Below are 14,766 nucleotides of genomic sequence, written 5' to 3'. Positions count from 1 at the left end.
GGGTCGCCGCAGCCCCGGGCCCCTCCCGGGCCACCTGTGAGCAGACTGGCGAGCCTGCGAGAGCCCGGATCCGGAGCACCGATCCACTCCGGGTTTCAGACCCCTGTCCCTGGAGACCGCGCGGGGCGGAGGGAGGCCTCCACGCCCACCACCCCAAGCCCCTCCCTGGGGGAGCCTCAGGCATCGCCCAGAGGGATTCCCGGTGCTGGGGGTGGCCCGCGCGCGCGGCGCGGGGCGGCCCGGCCCCTCCTTCCCTCACCCGCCCCTCCCAGCCGCCGCCCCGCTCCGTCGCTCCAGTCCGGGTTTTGCGGCGCCCACCGGCCGGCTCTCCGGCTGCGGGCTCCGCCGCGCGGCTGGCTCGGTGCGCGGCGCGGCTGGCGCTGCGCTCCGCCCCGGCTGCATTGCTGCGCTCCCGTGCCCAGGGGAGCCACGCGCCGCGTGCGCCCCGCAGCCGGCAGCCCGGAGGCAGCGCAGTCCGCTGGCATGGGCCCCGGGGGCGCCCCGAGCTGGGGCTCCGGGCCGAGGCGCTGAAAGCCGCCCTCCCGCCCGCGGGGCCCCGCGCCCGGCCCGCCCGCCCGCGGCCATGGCCGTCCGGCCCGGCCTGTGGCCAGCGCTCCTGGGCATAGTCCTCGCCGCCTGGCTCCGCGGCTCGGGTGAGTCACGCCGCGCGCGCTCTGGGGAGGTTTGCGGGGGACCGTGCGCGTGAACGCTCGCTACTCTTGGGGGGGTCCCTGACCCGCGCTGCCAGACTCGGCTAGGAGCCCCCGGAGGCCAAACTTTGCGAGGCGGGACGCAGGGGCCTCTCCTTGCTGCTGCGCAGCTTCCCCGCGCTCTCTCCCGGAAGCCTGGGTTCTGCCAAGTCCAGGAGCAGCTGTCAGCGCACGGGGCTGGCGAGTGTAGACACCCCACGCCTCCGGGTGGGGGAAGTTTGCTGGTTGCCTGGGCCCGGAGCAGGGCTGGGGGTTTTGATCAACCCCAGGGAGACTGACTTTCAGGATTCGAAGATTAGAGGGTTTTGATCCTATCCCAGTGCCCAGAATATAGGGGGTGCGGGGAGCGGTTAAGATACCTCTTCCCGGTAGCATCTGCCCTAAACAGCCACTCACAATCTCCCAGCTTGGCACCTGGCCTCTGCCCACGTCCAGAACACAGTGTCCTCCTCTGTCCCCGCCACACACGCTCGCACACGCACACACTCAGGCGTGGAGGCGCATACACCAGCCCCCAGTCCTTGCAGCCAGCACAGTCAAAGCGCCGCGGTCCGGATGGCCGGGGCTGTGGCTCCTGGTCTCCCTGGTGCTGGGGGCCAGAGTTGTGTGGGGTTGGTCCGCCAGCTTCCCCTTCTTCCTTAAACTCCATAGCCTTTCTTGGTCCCTGCATGCCCCATTGGTCACCCTAACCCGCTGCTAACTCAGCCCTCACCCCACCTCGTTCCCTTGGGAGGGAGTTTGGGGGGAGGAAGTTCCCCTGCATCCTTTGTCTGCTCTCCCTGAGCCTTCACCTAGGCTGAGCTGTGGGGGCCTCCTGATCTCTGCCCGCCAATGCACTTAGCTGAGCTAAGCTTATGTGTCTGTGGTCGGGGGGAGGGGGGACAGGTGCCATTTGTGTGGTCAAGGGGGCTTGAGGCTTACCTGGCAATTCTCGATTCTTGCTGCCCCTAGAACCTGGGCGGTGACTCCCCAGCCTGGCCAGGCCACTGCTTATAACAGGAGTGTTGGAAGGGAGCATTGGGGTTTCTGAGCTGCCAAGCCAGATTGATCAGAGATCAGTGAGTGAGAGCTCAGGGACCAGCCTGATGATTGAGGCTAATGGCTGTTTCCTCAAAGGGTGTCTCTGCACAGCGCATCCTGCACCCACCACTGCCTGTCCGCCCGCCCCATCCTGCCTCCTCAGTACCCCCTCTACTCCATCCCACCCCCTCTATCTCCCTTCTCCATCAGCACCCCTCTTCTTCCCCAGGGCCTCTCCTTCTAATCCTGACCACGCTGAGAGGCTGAACTGTTGGGTGTGTGTCCGTGTCCCACACATGTGTGTGTTAGGGGCGTGTGTGCAGCTCTCCAGATGAGCACTCGGGGTTCAGGTTGCACCGTTGTCCATGATGAGGTGGGGGTATTAGTGCCCTACACACAGGTGAGGTGTTGCCCGACACCCAGTAGGTGCCCTGGAAATGTTTTCTGAGTTGATGCATGTGATGGCTGGGTGGTCATAGCTGCATGTCGCCCACGTGAGCACGTGTGAAGGCTCTGGGTTGACATGTGTGCCCGGGTGACGAAGGGGGTTGGCATAGTCTGTGCAGCATTGGTATGTGTGCCCTGATGAATGTGTGTGATGGCCAGCATGCCGCACGTGTGTGACGGCTGTGGGCAGTTGCACAGGTGAGCGTGTACAGATAAGGGGGCAAAGGTACCGGTGAATCAGGGCCCCGCAGCCTGGAGCAGGGGGTTGCCACATGGACTCCTCAGGAGGCTGTGGGGTGGGGAAACTGCATCCCTCGTTGGCAGGGCATCTGTTCAGGCCTGGCCCAAGGTTGCCTAGGGAGTTGGCAGGTGGGCACAGGTGCTGCAGGGGCTGAAGCAGAGCCTGCCCCCAGGCATCAACTCTGCCCGTGGGCCTGCGGGAGGAGCTGCTGAAGGCCATGGGAAGGGGGGGCTGGCCCTACTTCTTTGGGACTCCCTTCCCCCGTGCCCCACAGGCACGGGGCACATGTGGATGCCCAGGCAGGCTGGCCCTGTGGTGACCCCGGCTCCTCCCGCGCTGCCTTTTGCCTCTGTGGCAACAGCCTCCAGTGAAAAATGTGTCTGTGAGCCGCTGAAGGAGGGATGGCCAGTGGGCAGCAGGGGGCGCCGGGGGCCAGCGTGACCCTCTGCAGCCGCCTGCTCCCCAGGCCACCCGCCCACTCTCTGTTGTTGGACATCACACAAAAGCCTGTCCCTTCATCATGCTCGCACCTGCAGGCCCTCTCTGTGCCCATGCACGCAAGCACCCATCTGTCTCACAGGATTTTCCCTCTCAAACCCCGTCACACGCAGCTGGCATGCACACTCCCACCCTGCCCCTGTGGTCTCCCTGTCACCTAGACCTCTGCAGTCCTGAGCAGGAGGGTTCTTGGGAGCTGGCTCCCTTCAAGATGGGGCTGAGGGGTGCCATGCTCTGGCACTGCCACATTGCCTAACCTGACCCCAACCATCTAGCCTTGCTCCTCCTTCTCGGACCCCTATCCCCATACTTAGGGCTGACCTAGGACCCGTCTGTCCACCCCCACACCTGGGAGAATGCAGCTAGCTAAGGGGGTCTTAATCCTCCAGGGCTAGGAGATACCCTGTTCCTGCTCACCCTGCCTTGTGGGTGGGGTGGCCTGGGCTTTGGGGTCCCTAGGTCCCCCCAGGGGAGAGCTGGTCCTCTTGTTGCTTGCCTGCTCCCCACTTGCCTGTGTTGGGAGGGGCTTCTCTCAGGAACCAGGGATAGGCATTGATCCAGGTACCAAGCCCACAACCAAAAGTCACAGCTCTGGTTCCCAGGAGCAGCCAACTTTGGCCTCAGCCAGGGGCCAGAGAGCCCCTGTCCTCACAACCTTTCTTCCTGCCTATGCTGTTCTGGGCCCAGACCTGCAGGCTGGAGCTCTGGGGCTTCAGAAGACGGGAGCCTGCCCTGAGCTTGGGGTGGGGCTCCCGTGCTCTAGTGCTGGGCCTAGCTGCCACTTGGGAACCTGTGTGTCCACGCACATGCATGTGGTGCCTCCTGTTCTAGGCCACCCCTCTCCTGATGCCCCCTCTTCCCCAGGGCCCTGTCATCTCTTCCTCCTATTCTCCCAGCCTGGGGCTGGATGCCTTAGAGTCTCCCTTGGTTCTCCCTTCTCTTTCACGCTTCACATCTAATATGTCACCAAGTCCAAGTCCTCCAGCTCAGGCCTCCTTGTGACATTGTTCATGTCCCTCGACTTCTTTGTCTTCCTCCACTCCTTTCTCCCTCACCTGGACCACTGCAGCAACCACCACCACCCATCCCCCTCGGGTCTCCTCCACTCAGACTAAGGCATCCCCTGGCATCCAGGCTGGAAATCTACCAGAAAGCTTTTGGTGACTCCCAGTGCCTGCAGGTCAGTCCAAACCTTGAGCCCTCTTGGGCCCTTAGAAAAATACCTTCCTCCCTCGTCATCACCACATCAGCTCTGGGCTGGTCTATCTGGAGGTCGGGGGCCCTCCCTGGCTCTGATTGCTGGTGGGGTGGGCACCCCCAGGCAAGCTCTGGCTTCCAGACTGTAACTCCCTTGCCTTGCAAAGCCTCGTGCCACTGACCCTGCCAGCATGCTCCCCACCCAACACCCCAACGTTGGTTCTGTCCAGACCGGGGACACACCCCTTTACTGCCGCCAGTCCCTGTACTGTGAGGCCTGCAGCTTCAGTCCAGCCCCTCCCAACGGCCTCCCACCTCCTCCGCTGCAAAGGGGCCCTGGCATACTGATGTGCTTTGGGTGGGCTAAAGAAAGACTGAGGCACTGAGTCCTCAGCCCTGGGGCAGCTGCCAGAAGCCTCTGACCTGGACCGCTGCCTTCTCCTCCAGTGCCTCCCTCAGGTATTGCCATTGTTTATGGCGCGATGACCCTGTTCTCTGCCCCAACTTTCTCCGAGTCACTGCCAACCAGGTGCTGTTTCTCTTCATTTCCTCGTTTTGAGTTTGGGTTCTCTGTTCAGGCAGGGAGGGCTGCTATTGCTGGGGACAGGGAGAGATGTTTGCTCTGCCCCTCTCAGCAACCACCCCATCCCTGTCCCTGAACACAGACTGCCGTACTCCAGGGAGGCTGGAAAGGGCCTCCTGTCCAGGGTGGAAACCAGGAAAACTAGGCCCCATCATGGAGTGGGGAGTGCTGTACCCCAGCCACACGTATGGACAGCAAACCAGCTCGCATTGGTACATGCTTGTAGGCCACTCACACAAGTTGTATGCCCATATCTGTTGAGTAGGAACCCCCATCCCCACCCTGGCATGGATTTTCCCAGAGTGAATGTCTTCTTGAGCAAATAGTGTCATTCACAGAGTCACGTCATGACGTGGGCTGCTCTGCACAGCTCCTACGTGGGGTGGGACTCCTGGTTCCTGAAGCTGAGCCCCAGGGCCCAACCACGCTCAGACAGGAGCTCAGCTTCCTGCAATCAGTTCTACCAGCCCACCCCTTCGTTCCTCGTCTGCTCCTGTGGGAGTGGCATTGAAGGGTCCTCCTGCCTTCTGGAGAGTCTCACCCCATATTCTCGCCAGGTGGAACAGAAAGGACAGGGACTTAGGAGGCAGTCAGGGCCAACTTCCAACTCAAGCCTTGTGTCCTTAGACAAGCAACTTGCAGTCCCCAGCCTGTTTCCACATTGATAGAACGGGTCATGCTTGCTTTCTGGGGTTGTAGTAACAGATTGATGGGCAATGTGGAGAGGGCACTCAGGATGAACTCTGACACCCAGTAGGTGCCATAGCTTGTCTGTCTCCTTCGTCTGTGTTCCCTTGCATTTTCGGGGGGGGGGGTGGCGTGAGTTAGGACACAGGTGGGGACTTAAGCCACGTCAGGGCCTGAGCCCAGACACAGGAGAAAAATGAGTCTCAGTGTGAGCTGTTTCATTTCCCTCTGCCCCAGGCCCAGGCAGTGGCCTCTTCTGGTTGGAAGAAGTGCCCCCGCTCCCCCGCCATCTCTACATACACCACCCACTGCAGGGGCTTGGACCTGGTTCAGACGTCGGTGCTTCCAGTGCACAAGGGGCAGCTGTTTGGAGGTTCTGAAGATGAAGAGTTGGGTTCAGCTTGTCATGCAACTGTGTGTTGATGATCATCTCTGACTCTCAGGACATGGCACAGAGTGGGGCAGGAGCCCTGAACAGAACTAAATTCTAGTCCTCTCTTCTATTTGATTGCTGTGTGATCTTAGACAAATCATTTAACCTCTCTGGGCTGTTTGCCTCTCTGTATACTAAAGGGTGTAAACCCAATGATGCCTGTATTGGAGCCTGGGGTGGACTCTGCACTCAGCAGCAGGCTCCCCCAGGAACTGCTCACACCTGCCCAGCACCTGCCACAGACATCAGCTGCCCTGGCAGGGGCTGTCTGCATTGCTGGAGAGCCAGGTGGCTGCTGGGGCAGAGCCAAAAGTGGCTGTGAGGCAGAGCTGGGGACTGTGAGTCCCAACCCCTAGGCCAGGAATTGAGGGCCCACTTCTGTTGGCAAATACCTTCTATGTCAGAAACAGGCCTTCTCAGGGCACCCAGAAGGTCAGGGTCCCAGTGCCCAAGGCCCACCCCTTTCCTGGGCACTGGTGTCAGGTGTGACAGGCAGCTTCAGACCCCAGGGGCCCAGAACCCAGGCACATGGAGAAGGTAGTGAAACAGGTGAGTTGGCAAGCTCTGTAGCTGGGTTTGGACCAGTACTAGGGTGAGGCTGGGCAGGTGCCTAGGCACAAAGGTAGGGCCAGCCCCCAAAAGTGAACCCCTCCTGGCCCTGCATCCAGCTCCTCCCTGCCCGGCTTCAGTTTCCTTGTCTGAACAACGTACTCAAAAGAACCCACCTCCTAGGTTTTTGTGCAGATTAGGCAGGCTGAAGCCTGTCAGTGCTGGCACATAGTGGGCACTCAATACATGTTAACAATTGATGACATGGCAGAGGGCACTGTTCAGCCCTCTCCTTCGGGAAGTGGGGGAGTCCTTGGCTGAATTTGTGGAAGATGGTGCGGCTGGGGAACCAGCGGGGAGGCAAAAGGCCTGGGGTGAGATTCCCATTCTGGGCTGGGGGCAGGCCTGGCCTCCTTTCTGTTTCTTGTCATGCCGAGGGCAGGTGGTCCTTGACTGGCCCTCCCAGCCCTGTTTGAGGTGGGAGAGGGGGAGCCGCACAGACCTCTGGGAGGTCTGAGTGGCAGCTGCTCAGCCCCAGAGAAACTGGAGAAGGGGAAGTTTTAGGTACTATTTTGATGGGGGAGGGGCCCTGAGGCCCCTGCTTCTGTGCTGTGGTGGGAGCGCCAAGGGCCAGTGTCACCCTGACTGGTGGGGCCCCCAGAGCCGGGCCTCTCCCACACTGGGATATCAGAGCTGTGTCCGTCTGGAAGGCTCAGGGTCACCTTGAGCTCCAGGCAAATATGTAGCTGAGATGGGGAAGGGGTGTGGGGGAAGACCGGGGGAGTCTATCTAGATTGACAGCACCTGAAGGGCCTTGGGGAGGGAGGTCCGGACCCTGCGTCCCACCTCTGCCCTAGGTGTCCCCAGCCAGGGCGGCAGGTGGAACTCCCGTGCCCCAGGCCAGCAGGTCCAGTGGAGAGGCTGCGGGGTTCTGGGGGAGTACTCCCTGAGTTAGACTCTACCCCTCCTAATCGGGGCAGGGACCAAGTGGAGCCGAGGGGCCAGTGGTCTTTCCCAGGTCTGCATCTTTCCAGCACCGCCCCCCACCTCGCCCACCCCCGCCAAAACAAATGTGCCCGTCACTGGCGGGTAGCAGCCCCTCCTCAGCGTGTGCCTCGGGCCTCGGCAGCCCCGGCCCCGCTGTCTAGGTGGCTTGGTACGCGGGGGCCCTCAGGCCGGCGGATCTGCGGGGCACGTGAGCGGCCGTGGGGCGCGGGAGCCCGAGCCCACGGCAGCCGGGGGCCGAGGGCCTTTGCCATTCGCCGCGGCGCCCGTCGGGCGGGGCTGCGGGAAGCTCGCGCCCAGGGGCGTCCAGGCCGGGGGTGGGTGCCGTGGGGCCGCCGGGCGCGGGGTAATTAACGCGCTGCAAACTCTGGCGGCCAAGCCGGGAAGGGGCGGGATCCCTCCGCCCGCCAGCCCGCCCGCGGCCGCCCGCCGGATTAGCGGCTCTTTGTTCGGGGCCTGTTAACAAGTTCCTGGCTGAGCGCTCGGCTGCCGCCCGGGGAGCGGGCGTCCAGCCTCCGGGCACAGCCGCGCGGCCGCCTCCACCCCGCCTCGGTGCTCTAGCCCAGCTGCGGCCCCTGCCCTTGCCCGCCCTTCCCGGGCCCCCTGAGAAGTGGGTGGGCGCAGGGCTTGTCAGGCGATCTTGTGCCTGGGGCTTCCGAAGACCCCAGGCTGATATCGCTGCGAAAGGGAGGAGAACGTCCCCATAACCCGAGCACCTCCTGCAGGCCAGGGCTTCCGATGCACCGGTGTCGCCATTCCCGTTTTACAGATGAGGTCGAGCACCGACTTGCCCCAGGTCCCGGCTGTCCTCTGCAGGCTGGGGCTCCACTCCAGCCCCAGACACCCAAATGCATTCTCCTTCTGCTAAGTAGAGGCTGTGTGGCAGGAAGAGGAGGAGCCCCTGGGGGTTATAGATTGTTATGTTTTTTATTCTTAATTAACTTGATGATGGTAGTAATCATGCCATTGCTGGGCTCCGCCTACATCATCTGATCAGAATCTCAGGACAACCCACAGGTGGGTGAGGTTAGCCCGGTGCATCAGATGAGGACACATATCAGGGGAGGTCACACCACGGGAAGCGGCAGAGCTGGGACCTTACTGGGCAGCTACTGCTCTGCCCGATCTCCCCCACCACACTCCACACCCACCTTGTGGGCTCTCCTGTGTGGCTGTTTACTGCCAGGGCCTCTCTGTTTTCCTATGGACTTGATGGGAGAAAGTCCGGAGACCCTGATTCTCTGTGTGGCCTCGAGTGACCTCCCTCACAGCCTGGAGCCCATTCCCCATCGCCATGCTGCCTCCTGACCCCAACCTAGTGTGCTTCCAGCCTGAGAACGGCTGTCCAGGCCACCAGACGTTGATTATTAACTTCCTCTGGTGGTGTTGGCTTTCCTCACCCGTAGCCCTGAGCTTTAAGCCAAAGGGACTTGCCCGGACCACACATCTTCAGGCGACTGGGACTGTTCAAAACCACTTTCTTATAATGAAGGGGACTCTTTCCCAGTAAGCTCCCCAAATGGTTCTGGGCCCTTCCTTCTGGGGCCGCACAGGATGGAGGAACCCTTTCAGTTATTTAAGACAAGGCTCTCACCTGGCCACATCTGCCCCTTTCCTGGCCAGCCCTCCCCAGCCCTCTCAGCTGCTCCTCACCCAAGCCGGAATCCCAACCCCCCACATCTTTGTTACCTGCCTCTGGGTGGCGGCCCAGTTGTCACAGCCTCCTCAGCCCTGGGAGGTCACCACAATGCCCTAGCTTGAAGTGACATAGGACACTAAGTGGATATGTTGCAAATATTGGAACCCAACTCACACTGGCTTAAGAAAAAAAAAAGTAAGAAGGAGACTATAATGGCACATGGAACTGAACTCAGGGTGGCTATGGCTTCAGGCATGGTTGTACCCCGGGAGAACGGCATGGCCAAGATCCTTGCCTCATCTCTGCACTTGGGGATTTGGCGCCACTCTCCAATAGCCTCTTCCCTCTATCCCAAGGTGGCTGCCAGGAGCTCCTGGGACTACATCTTTACAGGCCCAGGCCCAGGCCCAGGCCTGCCAGGGGTGGGGGAGAAGAGCACATCTCTTCCCTCCACCATCCAACAAATGTCCAAGTCTTCCATCATTGGTCTACCTCCAGTGCCCTGCCCAGTGTGTGAGCCAATCACCACAGCCAGGGGTATGATTATGCAGATTAGGTTGGGCTGGAGCCACAGAGGCCATTGTCCTGTGTTTACCCAGGCTATGTGCTGCTCCTCTCAGCTTCTTGTCCACCAGGAAGGGTGGGCACAATCATCCTCAGATGTCATCAACACGTTTTGCCAGGTATTAAATGAGCATACTGAATAGCACCAAGCACAGCCTGTGGCTCAGAAGCAAAGCAGGATCTGGATCAATACTATTTTGTTGGCAGCATTAGAAAACAAGGCTGGCCAGGCCAGGCGCGGTGGCTCACGCTTATAATCCCAGCACTTTGGGAGGCTGAGGCGGGCGGATCACGAGGTCAGGAGATCGAGACCATCCTGGCTAACACGATGAAACCCCGTCTCTACTAAAAATACAAAACAATTAGCCAGGTGTGGTGGCAGGCACCTGTAGTCCCAGCTACTCAGAAGGCTGAGGCAGGAGAATGGCATGGATCTGGGAGACGGAGCTTGCAGTGAGCCAAGATTGCTCCACTGCACTCCAGCCTGGGCTACAGAGTGAGAAAGGAAGGAAGGGAGGGAGGGAAGAAAAAAGAGGCCAGGCGCGGTGGCTCAAGCCTGTAATCCCAGCACTTTGGGAGGCCGAGATGGCCGGATCACGAGGTCAGGTGATCGAGACCATCCTGGCTAACACGGTGAAAACCATGTCTCTACTAAAAATACAAAAAATTAGCCGGGCGTGGTGGCGGGCGCCTGTAGTCCCAGCTACTAAGGAGACTGAGGCAGGAGAATGGCATGAACCCAGGAGGCAGAGCTTGCAGTGAGCTGAGATCATGCCACTGCACTCCAGCCTGGGCTACAGAGCGAGACTCCATCTCAAAAAAAAAAAAAAAAAGAAAGAAAGAAAAAAGAGAAAAAAGAAAACAAGGCTGGCCATTCAACAGGTTTTGCCTCCCCTTCATTGTGCTGTCATCTGCTCATATATCTGCATTTAGCCATCTAAGATATTTTATGAGGTGCCTGGCTAGAATCCAGACATGCTGTGTTTCTACTAGTCCATCCTTAATCTACCGTGGGACAGTAACCCCATAATAAGGGAAGCTGGTCTGGTGTGACTGGTCCATGGGGATCCCAGCAGGCCTCTCACGGTCCCTCCTTCCTTCGGTCCTCTGCAGCTCATTGAGAACAGTGCCTAGAGTTTGCATAAGGCTCACTGGGCTGTGGCTACTCCAGTGGATGTTTCTTAGGTTTTGTATCTGGTCCAGCTTCCATTCTAGTCTTAGTGGGGTGTTTTGGGGGCCGCTTTATTCCAGCCGTGGGGCCCAGGTGAGCTAGGTAAGTATTTCTCTTGGCCTGGTTCTTTTCCAGCTACAGAGCCTGCTATTTAAGCCTCTGTTCCTTCTCTTAACAACCCAGTCTTCTGCCAGTACTTCTTCTTTCCTAAATTTGTGAGAATTGTTTTTTTCTTGCTAACCTTCAAAGAACCCTAAGTGATATATTCACCAAACCAAACTTTCTTCCTTATGACGACTAGACTACAGCTCCTGCCCCACAGCTGCCCCCATGCCACTTTCTCAGAGATCAGCAGCAGGGCTCAGCTCTTCCGGGCTCCCTCCTCCAAGCCCCGCCCCTGCCCTGTGTTTCTCTGGCATTGCCCACGAGCCTCACGCCGCTGCACCTGTGCTCCGCTTCCCAGCGTGTTTCCTCCATCCATGCCTCTCACCTGTGGCTTGTCCTTGGTTTCGGGCCATCTTTCTATACTGAGCGTGTCTGGTCAGAGTCTGAGCCTACCTACCTGGATATCTTGTAGTTGCCCTGGCACTTTTCTAGGGACCTTCCTCCTCCAGTTCCTTCAGGATCACACAATGAGAGATCCATTTTTGATACCCACTTGGTCTTCTCAAGACCTCTTTCCTTTCAGATCCCTGGCTCCACTGGAGGCCCATCTTGAGTGTGAATTCCTGAAGCCCACCACCCAAATGCCAGTTCGCCTTCTGAGAGTGATCAGCATTCTGCCTCCCCCCGTGACAGCGTGGTGTCCTGTTGAATGGTTAACAATTGGCTCTTCAGGCAGGCTGGGGGACTAATTTGCCAATTTCCATGGTGTAAATACTCCCACCACGGCCTATTTCAAGCTACCGATGTGATGTCAACTGACTTGCAAAATTCTAGAAATTGTAGTGATTGGCTGTCCTGAGCCAGGACGAGCTGGCTCCATACACCACTGCTCCTGACCAGGGTCACTCCCAGCCCTCTGAAATGACCACAGGCAAGGAGTGGACAAAGGCATCTCAGGCCTTCCCCTGCAGGACCAATTGACTTCGCAGGCCAGAAGGGGCAGCTTCCCTCCTGGACTTTAGACTCTGGTGGGTCGAAAGGTAGAGAGTCAGCTAGGACCTGGGAGGACTGTGCTTGAGAGCCAGGGCTCTGATGTGGATTGGAATCCTAAACTGGGTGAACTTGGGCAGGTTATTTAAGCTCTCTGTGACTCAGTTTGCTCACCTGGAAAATGCGGACAATGAAAGGTTCCTACCTCATAGGGCTGCAAGGAATAAACGCGTCATTCCATGTGGCGCACACCACCTGATGCCGGCTCACAGTAAATGCTCTGCAGGTGTGAGCTGTGTGGCCTGCGGGGCGGGGGATGCTCACTTTTGGCCCCTCTCTGTGACACGCCCTTGAAGTGTTGGTGTGGAGCAGGATCTTCGGTTGATAAAACTGGCAGCAGCGTGCGTCAAGGGCAGGGCCTGCAGGCCCGGAATCTTGGGAAGGTGCTCATTCTTGGATAATGAGCATTCATGAGGGGGCCTGAGAAGGAAGACTGGCATGGTGGTGAGTCACCAGAGTGACTTGGCTGAGTAGGACTTCTGACACCTGAGAGCCGAGATGTGTCTCCAGGACATGCAGAGCACAGAGGTGGCAGAGGCCACAGCCACATTGGAGAGCCCAGACAGGCCCAGCAAGGACAGCCCACCTGCTGGCCTCAGGCCAACCTGTGACTTCAGAGCTGGTCCCTGGGCACCCCTTGCCTCTGCCCTAGAGTTCTGGGAGCCCTGAGGCCAGAACAGGAGAGGGACTCAGGCTGGGACCTTGGCATGTGGTGGAATTTGGCCGGACAATGAGGGGAGGAGGAGGAGTGGATGGGCAATGCCAGTGGCAGCATGTGTACAGGGCAGTCGGGAGGCGTGCAGCCCCGCTGGAGCAGACGGTGCCTGTGGGATGCCAGCAAGCGACAGGGCTGTGACCACATCTCTGAGCCGGGGAGTGACAGGCAGTGAGCAGTGTTTAAGGAAGATTAATCTGGCAGCCCATGGAGGATGGATGGGAGCAGGGAGAGGCTGGAGGCAAGGAGACCAGCCGGGAGGCTGCTGCGGTCATCCAGGCAAGAAATGACGAGGCGTCCCTCCCTGGTGGCAGGCAGGCGGCAGGGATGGAGTAAGAGAGATGGATGTGGGAGACGCTGCAAAGGGGGAAATGTCGCATCTGGATGCTGCATGTGGGGGGGCGAGGGAGGGGGAGGAGGCAAACATGATTCAGAGCTCTCAAGCCTGGGGAAGTGATGTCAGAAACAGAAAATAGATGGGGAGCTGGGCTGGGGGAGAAGCTGAAAGAGCAAGAGGTTCCACCCAGGGAGCTCCACCCTGCCAGGCTATGTGTAGAGTGTGGACAGGGCGCTTGGGTCACAAGCAACAGAAACTGGCTGTGGTCACGTGAAGCCAAGGGAGCGGAACAGCCTTGTCGGGTCAGGCAGGCACTGGGGGTGAAGAGCAGACTTAAAAGCCAGCCGTGGCCCAGAAGGGACGTCCAACAGGTCCTGGTGGTGTGGGGCCATCCTGTTTCCTTTAGAGCACTGAAAGCCGTCCAGGGAAAGGTGGATTTACTCGGTTCTGTGAAGCCCTCCAGGGTAGGTCAGGACCAGCAGGGAGAGATACAGGGAGGCTTAGGGAGACCCTCCCAGCAAGCAGAGGCACGGAGGTCTGGGTGCAATGAGAGCCTCCACAGGGGGGCTGCTGGAAACGGGCTCTATGGGACAGTCAGGGAGACCGTGGACAGGGGCAGGTGGCCTTAGCGAGGCTTGGTGGGAAAAGAGAAAGGATGGCTGGGCACTAACTTGGACTCCCCTCAGGTCCACCCTACTTGGTCTTGAGAAGTTTCTTACCCTTTGGGAACTGGGCTTTCTGGAGGGATGGCTCCATCTCGAGGGGTTGGTAGTTTCTCTGCCGCCCATTGTTTTGACTGCTGAAATACTTTCTCAGGGCACAGCACCTCCACCTTCCTTTGGCGACCTCCCGCCATGGAGCCCTGGTGGGACGGTCAGTTATGGGGGCCCAGCCTCTCCTTAGGGAAAGGACCTGCCCCAGCTGGCAAATGGTTCCGAAGATCCTGGGCACATGATTGGGCCAGGCTGGCCACATGGCCTGAGTTGAGCCAGTCAGGATCCTTCCCAGGGCTTCTCTGGCCTGGAGGCGGAGGTGCAACCCTGATACCTCCCGGGTTGGCCGCAGTGTTGATGCAGGTTCCGACGCTGGCCCAGGGCTAGTTCCCCCTCGTGTGGAAAGCAGCTGTGGGGTGGAGGCGGGTGAGGCCAGTGCACAGGGAGATCAGGGACAAGCGGAAGGACGAGGCTGTCCCAGTGGCCCCGAGACCCTGAGGCTCTGGTCCCTGCAGCTTTTCTCAGTCCTGTGAGCTGCTCTTAACAGCCTTCCTGGCCCTAGATCCAAGAACTTCCCGCTTTAACAGCCGTGTGAGTTGGGTTTCTGTGTCCTGCACCTGAAAGGGGCCTGGCCCAGGATCTCAGGAGAAAGATGATGATGTGGGCAAAGCGCCCACCCAGAGGTAGCCAGGTGGCAGCAGGCAGGGCATTGAGCCCCCACACGGCAGATAGAACATTCTAAAAAAAGAGAGAGAGAGAGAGAGATAATTCACATAAAAATCCAAATGTCAGGCTTCTCTCGAAAAAGCAAAAGATCTGGGCTGGGCCCAGCGAGCCCATTTTCCTGGGTGGCTGAAGCTGGAACCTGGATGCCACTTTGGCAGATGAGCACCCCCAGTGCTAGGTGCCCCCATGCCCATGCACAACCAGTGCCTCTGTACCCCTGCCCTCTGCACCCCAGCACCTGTGCCCCCCACTACCTGTGCACCCCCAGCACCTGTGCACCTCCACCACCTGTGTACTACCTGCCCTGTGCACCCCCACCACCTGTGTACCCCCTGCCCTATGCACTCCCACCACCTGTGCACCCCCACCACCTGTG

General features: G+C 59.4%; 1 protein-coding gene across 1 annotated transcript in view; it reads left to right on the top strand.

Moving 5' to 3' along the window:
• The first annotated feature begins 322 nt into the window (after positions 1–322).
• The window catches only part of UNC5A (unc-5 netrin receptor A), a 71,599-nt gene continuing 57,155 nt past the window's right edge, over positions 323–14,766 (top strand). Inside the window, exon 1 of the mRNA XM_023185116.1 lies at positions 323–653. Coding sequence (XP_023040884.1) covers positions 584–653 — 70 coding nt within the window. The 5' untranslated portion in view covers positions 323–583. The remainder of the gene's footprint in view (positions 654–14,766) is intronic.

Source organism: Piliocolobus tephrosceles, chromosome 4 (assembly GCF_002776525.5).
Source record: "Piliocolobus tephrosceles isolate RC106 chromosome 4, ASM277652v3, whole genome shotgun sequence".
Taxonomy (NCBI): Eukaryota; Metazoa; Chordata; class Mammalia; order Primates; family Cercopithecidae; genus Piliocolobus; species Piliocolobus tephrosceles.
The sequence above is the reverse complement of the archived record's forward strand: the minus strand, read 5'-3'. Positions and strand labels throughout refer to the sequence as shown.